Here is an 8822-nt window from a genome sequence, read left to right as displayed (position 1 = left end):
GACCCGGCAAGCGGAGGGAGAAAGCCCCGATCGGAGGGCGCTCCTCCGCGGCTTCGGCGCGCGCCAGGCACATCCCGGCGCGCGCCTGGTTACTGCTGCGGCCGAGACCGGGCAAATGCTCAAATAAACTCGGCCGCAGCAGTAGTAGATCCTGTTCTTTGCAACAAAGTGAAAAGACCTCCCAAGTTAAAAAGGTGAACATCTAAAAGGAGGCAGGGTACTTTTAATGGTACCGGTGCCCCTGCACATTTATTTGGTAAAATTTCTTCTCCATACTATGCAGAAAGCACCTTCCACTGTCCAGCGCCACAAATCCACACGGATGTTTCACTCTCATATAAATTACATTAAGCTCCAAAACGGACAGCTTCCACAGATGAGGAAAAAAGATTTGATTATATCGTGGTTGGAAAAATTTCGAGCGCTTGGTCACTCGGGTAACTATGTATGTATGTCTTTCTTTATATAGCGAACTAAAGTGACTTAGAACGGCGCTAAACAACAGTGATAGTGAAACATGTAAATGAAGAAATATATAAAGTGAGTTGTAAGGTGAAACGGAATTGATTCTCAACCTTCACAGGGAATATGTACAGATTCCCTTAAAGACAATGTGTTATCCAGGGTAGGAAGGGAGCGATGGTTTCAGGAACACCCCAGAAGAAAAGATAAAAAATGATGGTGCAGCAAGTTTACTCAGTGTTGGTGCATGTGAGTCTTGGCTCTATTAGATTGCCTACTTACAGCAGGTAAGTATTAAACCAGCAGTAACAAGGACCAGGATAGGTGATGGTACAGGAGAGCTCCCACTCGAGTTGAAATTCATGGAAGACAAGGAGAGACCATAGTGTAGATCGAAAGTATCAAATTTCTAAGTTAAAAGCATATAAGAAATGTACTTACAATAAGTACATAGGTAATGTACACATAAGGGTTTACTTGAGGCAGTAGAGTGCCGGAACGGATGGTATGCTTGCGACTTCACTTCCATGTGACTCCCGTCGGATCGCGGTGGATGGCGTCTGACGTCACGTCCGGTGAGGGACTGACGACTCCGGTAGGGTGAACAAGGAAGCGGGCGGCAAGACAGCACGGCAAACTCGGCGCCTTCAGTTCTGGAACAGCTGTACAGGCGTCGGAAGGCTCTACGTGTTTCGCTGTGCTAACGACAGCTTCCTCAGGAGAAGATGATACCCCTAGTGGGTACACACCATAAATAGTGTGTGTAATTCATTTGTTTAATCAACTAAATAGCCAATTTTCACACAGGTTCTCCTCATTAGAGGTACATAACACTGTGGTCAAATAAACGGCGCACTGATTACAAAGGAGAATAGTTAAAACAATACACACATAATAAAAGGTAACTAAGCTCAATAGCTTATAAACAACATATAATGCATCTGGCAAATGACTCTCGTGGGAGCTCTCCTGTACCATGACCATGATCTATCCTGGTCCTTGTTACTGCTGGTTTAATACTTACCTGCTGTAAGTAGGCAATCTAATAGAGCCAAGACTCACATGCACCAACACTGTGTAAACTTGCTGCACCATCATTTTTTATCTTTTCTTCTGGGGTGTTCCTGAAACCATCGCTCCCTTCCTACCCTGGATACAACATTGTCTTTATATAGCGCCATTAATGTACATAGCGCTTCACAGCAGTAATACACGTGACAATCATATAAATAACACAATGGGAAGAAGTACTTCAGACATAAAACTAACATTTAGGAAAAGGAGTCCCTGCCTCGAAGAGCTTACAATCTAATTTGTAAGTAGGAAGAACGTACAGAGACAGTAGGAGGGTGTTATGGTAAGTGCGTCTGCAAGGGGCCAAGGTTAATGTGTGAGGTGTTAATTATCAGCCATGGAGCTACTCATGCTTCCTTAAGCAGGTGTGTTTTAAGGTGGGTCTTAAATGTGGATAGAGAGGGTGTTAGTCGGAAATTGAGGGGAAGGGCATTCCAGAGGTGTGGGGCAGTCAGTGAGAAAGGTTTAAGGCAGGAGAGGGCTTTAGATACAAAGGGGATAGAGAGAAGACATCCTTGAGTGGAACGCAAGAGTCGGGATGGTGCATAGCGAGAAATTAGGGCCGAGATGTAAGGAGGAGCAGAAGAATGTAAAGCTTTAAAAGTGAGGAGAATTGAGTGTATGATAAGGGATAACTAAAATGTAACTTGTGGCGCCAATGCTGGGGTGCATTGCCGACTGTCCTGTCGGTCACCACTGTGACGGAAACATTGCACCAGTCATGCCTTGCTATTGGGAGTGGTTACTGGCAGTGGCGGTGACTGACAGGACAGTCGGCACTGCTCTGATTACTTCGACAACGGGACGAGCGAGGAGCCAAAAGGAGCAGGAGAAGCGAGTGGAAGGAGTCCAGACTCTGCCCTCCCTGCTGTGCCCTTCCTACCAGTGAGAGCTGGCCTGTGGCCGGTGGGAGTGAGGTGTGTGTGTGCACTGACATATACACTAACACACACTATGGCACAATTTGCCACCGACCGGGTGGGTGGAAATCCGGGACAGCATACAATGCACCTGTTAAAACATTTTGGGCAGACTGGGCTCTTTCAAGAAACGCATGTTACTAAACGAAAAAATAGCAGTATGCTATTCATAAATATAGATATTTTATCATCCAAAATAAACAACATCATTTAGGTGCACGTATACTGCACCGACACACTTTATTCGAGCAAATACCCAGTATGTACCTGGCAGATACCTGGAATGCGCCGCTCCTCACCTCTGACAAGCCCCGTTGCATTTGCCTTCCCAGCCTGGGTTCATGCCTGGCTGACGGGCGGCTGATCTGTTAAATGATAATGATTAAGATTTAATAGGCTGCAATGCTTCGCGTGTCTACCAGATGGCATAAATTCATGAATTGTAATGCAGTATATATATATATACTGTGCAGTATTGCAGCCAGCGGGAATAAAATGCTTCAATCCCTGCCTGGAAAATAACCCAATGCACTCGGGCAGAAAACAGTCACAAACCTCAATACACCCGGGTATACCCGAATTCGTGGGACTAGCCGAGCTCGAATAAAGTGTGTCGCCAGTGTAGCAAAGGTTATTACTTCCTCTGCGTGTTGTGGTGGGATATTCTGTAATATTCTGTGTAATCAATGACATTTAATTCTATGGAAAAATAAATACAGCGTATGTATCATCGGCAGCAATGAAGTCTGCTACATCTGTATAATAATAATAATAATAATAATAGCATGTTCTTGTACAGCGCTGCTAGTTTTATGTAGCGCTTTACAGAGACATTTTGCAGGCACAGGTCCCTGCCCCGTGGGGCTTACAATCTATGTTTTTGGTGCCTTTTGGTACCAAGTCTTAGGGGGTAATCCTATGTCCACCATAGCGGTTGTTTTCAGGCACAAAAAAATGGGGACCGGTGTGAGCTAGGGGCAGGCTCCACGTGGGGAGAACCATGGGATTGAAGAAAGCAGGGGGTCGGCTGCTGGCAGAGCGGTCAAGGGTCCCCCACTCCAGGGCATAAGACTGGGCCTCACACATATACATTATCAGTCATAGTATGGTGTATAAGCCCCCCTATCCCCCCCGCATTAACATGGGGTAGAGGGGAAGAGTCACCTGTCCATTGGCAATTCCAATGTGGAAATCCACGGTTTGGATTTTGACAGGTTCAGCCATCACTACCTGGGACCACCAGCACTTGAGCCCCCCGGACTCAAGGGCTTAGGTAGACCACTGATAACATAGAAAGCCATCCTAAACATGCCAAGGACCATGCCCCGGGTAGAACTGCTTGTCACGGGAGATCAGGTTCTACAACACCTTTTTATAACCGGGATCAGTTGATTGAGCAAAACAAGATGGTAAAATAAATGGTAATTTATTTCTTATAAAAGACAGACACACAAAGTTACACAATTCAAGATTAACACACTTACTTGGGATGGGGCTAACGAATAAATCCGTGTCTGCAAAGAAATTCCTTCAGATCACCTTTTTAGGGCACTTTCCAATGACCGGTAGTTCCTCACAAAAAGTCCTGGACATCTGTTACTTCGCCGCTGTTGGTGTGGCGCTTGGAGTCTGCGCTCCCCCTTGGCTTCAGGCCCTCTTAAGCTTTCAGGATCTCATACACTAACCTGGACAGCCTATCAGACCGTGGGAATTCTCCTGCCAGTCAATCACCGATTTGACAGTATTGTAAAGCAGGGCGGGCACCTTTTCTCAGGTAGGAAGGGGGCATGGTTAACTTGGCCCCTCCGCCACTTTGCATACTGAGCCCACCCTCTCCTCAGGCTCCACAGTCTGGATTTTGGCAAATGGTGGTAGCTTGCCTTGTGTCAGGCCAGGATATGGGTACTCCAGAATAACGACAGTGCCCCTCCTGCCCTAACACCTAGGCATCTCTGAGCCTATCTGAGGTTTTCAATATCTAAACACATTAAACTATACCCGCCTAATGAAAGATATGGTGCCCTGTCTTCTGTGTGCTAAAAGTTATGAGTTCTTATTCTGGTGTCAGGAATGGAGTGAGTGTATATTCCCTACAATCACTAACCTCATTCCTGGCACACAAGAAAAATACTTTTAACTTTTAAAGCACTGCAAACATGCTCAGCTTTCTAACCTTAGCTCGAGCACCTTCCTGAACCCCTACTCTAGGCTCAGGTTACCTGGGCATGTATGTGCGTACCTCTGCTATACTAAGGACTCCGTGTATACCTGCAGATATATTTTAACCCCTTCATACCCATTTACCTTGTCTGGAAGATGCTGCAGCAGGGATCCTGGCGGTGAGTCGTAAGAACGTTTCCAGGGTCCGAGGTTGGCGGAGTAATGCGCTTAGCTGTATCCAAAGATTCACTCAATCTCCGGATTCAACTGTTGGGGTATCCCATAACTCCGGTACCCCGCTACATAGACACATTCTGCAAAGACTTTCTCCGCCAAACCCACCCTGAAACTTACAGCCTAGAAATCTCCCGATCCCAGCACCCCCGGAAAGGCAAAAAAAATCACATAATTCTTTAATGTCTTAAAATCAGTATACAGTTGCAGTAATACATTTTTGCACATCTTGGTCCCAGAACTGACAATCTAAGACCCTAACACACGGGACAGGGTTAACCAAGTGGGCTTGACCTTTATTATAAGCCTGGTTAACCCCTTCACCGTCACACTGCTCATGTGAAATCCAGTTGCTGTTAATTAGTCCATGATTGGTTACATTCCTTCTGCATCACACCCTGAATCATAGAGTAACGGTACTGACACTATAGTCACCATAATTAGGATGCATAAAGTATAATAAATATATATATACTGTATCACCCTTTCACCTATCCCTATGGGAAACAACGGTAATTACAGTACTGGTGCTACCTGTTATACAGAAGGCCTCTGTTCATAGGGAGCCTGGGGTGACTGTGTGTTATGTATATCTCTATATGGTGCAGTGCCTCCACCTATGAGGATCCTGGGTAATAGGATGACTCCTCATAGGAACTCGTATACCTTAGGGTACTGTATATCCCAATAACACACACGCAATCCAGTATAATATAACTCCTTTACTGTGGTCCCACAGAAGGCCTCCAATAACACAACACAATACATAAATACAACAAGGATAACAGTATTTGCATTAATATAGTCCCGGGGTAGCTAGCCCCAATAGTACCTAGGGTGCTCGGCACCTGTAACAAAGTGTCCAGCAAGCGACCCCTCCCAGTGTGTGTGTGAGGGCAGCGCTACCTCTCCCTTGCGTTGGTACACAATACCATCCTGGCTTAAGGTCCAGCCAGGCCACACTTCCTAGCAAGGCAAGAACAGCAGCAAGGTCCCACACTGCGGGGTCTCCAACAACAAGCCCCTCACACCTTATGTCCAGGTGATGGCTGATACTCAGGCCGCTGGGGGAAGCCTCCCTCTGCACCCCGATCTGCTCCCTCACTAACAAGAGCTCCCGGCTCATAGGGCCAGCCCTGCACACTTCGCTGTGGAGGGGAACCTATCTGGGGGAAAGCTTGGGCCTAGTCCGGGAGCTTGGCAGGCTCCCCGGACACTACCTTCCTCTTCCCTGGCTCCGGATACTCTGAAGGTCACCCCTGTCCCGCGGAGGAAATCCCGTCTCAGCCCCTTCCTTCCGGTCGCGCCAACCCCAAGATGGCCACCGCATTACATATTACAGTGTCTGGAGGGCCACGCCAACCATAACATGGCCGATGCAATGCTGCTGTCTCTCCTGCACTACGGAGCTGCTCTCTCCCCAGGAGGTAAGAAGGGGGATCCCTGCTTCACATAAAATATATAATATAGATATAAAGATAGTAAACAAAATAGAAAGCTTTTTAACTGGTTTCCCCAGTTATGTATCCAGTAAGTATACAACAAGCGACAGAGAAGCCCAATGCTACATCCAATATGACAAAAATACTTATATATTCTCTTGAAAAAGGAACATTTAGTTTAACCCTTTGGCCAAAGCGTTGTAAGCCTGTGAGCCACGACAAGGCTGACTTTTTGACACTTATATATATATATTTTTTGTGGGGGCTCAGTGGTTCCCAAAAAGAGCTTACTGGGGTTCTGTGTGTTATGTATCCAGAAGTCCCTTAATATATTAATTTACGTCTTTATGGTTATCAATGCTTTATGCGCTTCCATGTATGCCCACTCAACACTCAAGAGGGAGGTATGTCTCTCAGTTGCTTAAATGTTCTGAGACGCGGGCCCCTCCTCTTTCTACTGTTCACAGCTTTCTATTGGCCGCCAGTATGACGCTAACCCCAGCAGCCATTTTTTGTTCCTCAGACGAACAAAAATGATGGCGAATACATTTTAGAATTAAATAGTCAGGGACCGGGGAGCCCCCTGGGCTGAGACGGCCACGGCTCAACTCTGGGGGACCACTAAATAATCTATAAATCTAAATTAATAAAAAAGTGAGCAGCATGGATTGCTAGCACTTTAAGCACATGCGCAATACACTTTATTTTAGGAAGAGTCGTCTCTTATTTATGATAAATAAACAGAAATGGAGAGAGCATTTCTACAGATCAGGAACTGTATGTAAAAAAGCAGTGGTACTCGGCACACCCCAAAACCACCGTGCTTACAAAATATCCCTTGTTAAGGGAATAGGAACATGTCTTTTCTTCAAGAGTCAGGGGTCTGGAGGCCCTCATACTACTGAGATTCATCAATAACCACTCTGGCTTCTGCTAATTCTGCAACTGCCCTAACCTGACCGCCCCCTCACGCCCACTGTCACACCCACTGTCTAAAACACCAGATGTTGAAGAGCGGAAGGAAGGGGCAGTTGGGTTGTGACGTTCCAAGAGAAGCCGAGAGTCCCGAGATGAAAAAAATGATATTGCCATAATATTTATTTTTAGATTAAATTCTGCATTGTTCCTATCGGGCACAAGTGCATTTTGTTAAACCCAAGAAGGTCACATTTTTTTAAATTTGGTGCAACCTCCATTTAATTAGATTGATGTGCACATGGAGTAACAAACAGTTATCTTCTCCGACACATCCTCCATCTCTCACCCCACATCTGACTCTCCCCAACATGAAACACAGGGCAATACAAATGGTCCACATAGCCAAGGCTGGGACTCTATCGCCTGTTTGAGTGGTTGCCCACTGGTTAGCTCATTTGTACAGCCCCATCCTCTTGTTCTGGTACATATACATGTAGGCATCGCAGAAGAGACGCTTGGCCACTCCTTTCATCTCCCGGGGGTTCTGTTCGGCCAAGTCCTTCACCGGAGACGCCAGGTATGTGGCTACCTCAGGGCACAGGTTGACCGTTGGTATATTATATCCGTCTTCATCACCTGATTGTAAGCACAAGAGGGTGGAGATGGAACACACGGAGAGAGAGGAACACTTCAAGCTTGTGGCATGAGGTTACACCTACACTATCAGAGGGGCAACACGGCAAAGCCCATTTCTGGAAGGCTCAACCGAGCCAGCAATATTTTGGAGATTGAGTATATGGCTCTAAAAAAAAAAAAGGGTAATTTTAAAGATAAAAACATCATCTTTGGGATTTTTTTAAAAATAAAACCTACAATTATTCCTGGTCTTTTTATGCTTTCCCAAACCTGCTTCATTTACTGCAATGTCAAAAGTCATACAGTGGTTAAGGCTGCAGAAGAGGATTCTGGGTAGCTACATGTAAATGAGCACTTGGTGGGCGTGTCACTTTTGCAAACTGGGACTGTGCCACGTAAACCCGGCTGTTTGATAGAGTTGTAGTAGATAAGTAGAACAACCTCTTATGTAAGAAGATGGGGTTTCACACATGGGCTGATCTCAGGCAATCAGGGTTGCCCCGGTGGGCCGGAGCTGTGGCTCTAGAAGCGGCGGACCCCCAAGCTCCCTGACTGCCTGCAATACTCTCCCTCCTCCACCGGGATCTAACGTCCGCCTGAGCAGCAGAGTCCCCAGACTGGCACAGGACTGCTCCTCACCTCAAGGTGAGTGTGTGTGGGTGTGTGTGTGTGTGTGTGGGTGTGTGGGTGAGAGGGGGCGTCTTACCTTCTCTGGAGCGCCCCCCCCCTTGCAGGGCCGTGTAGTCATGGCGACCAGACGTCACACGGGGACAAATTGCCATGACGCCACGACCCTGCAGGAGAAGGACCAGTCTTCAAGGAGTTGTCCGGGCCGGCAGGGATGTACAATCTACCTACCCCTCGTCTCACATGAGTCCGGCGAATCAAAGCCGAGCCTTCCCGAGTTCCCAGTATCCCTTAAGACACCTTGTGGGGCATCACTCAGTGTGCTGTGAAGCTGCGCCCTGGTGCTGGA

At 46.8% G+C, this 8822-nt stretch overlaps 1 protein-coding gene across 1 annotated transcript in view; it reads right to left on the bottom strand.

Moving 5' to 3' along the window:
* Window positions 1-5559: 5559 nt before the first annotated feature.
* The window catches only part of LOC142475570 (ubiquitin carboxyl-terminal hydrolase CYLD-like), a 107989-nt gene continuing 104726 nt past the window's right edge, over window positions 5560-8822 (bottom strand). Inside the window, exon 15 of the mRNA XM_075581372.1 lies at window positions 5560-7846. Within this exon, the coding sequence (XP_075437487.1) occupies window positions 7662-7846 (185 nt within the window). The 3' untranslated portion in view covers window positions 5560-7661. The remainder of the gene's footprint in view (window positions 7847-8822) is intronic.

Source organism: Ascaphus truei, chromosome 2 (genome assembly GCF_040206685.1).
Source record: "Ascaphus truei isolate aAscTru1 chromosome 2, aAscTru1.hap1, whole genome shotgun sequence".
In the NCBI taxonomy this organism is placed as follows: Eukaryota; Metazoa; Chordata; class Amphibia; order Anura; family Ascaphidae; genus Ascaphus; species Ascaphus truei.
Note: the sequence above shows the minus strand (reverse complement) of the source record. Positions and strands in the feature narration are given on the sequence as shown.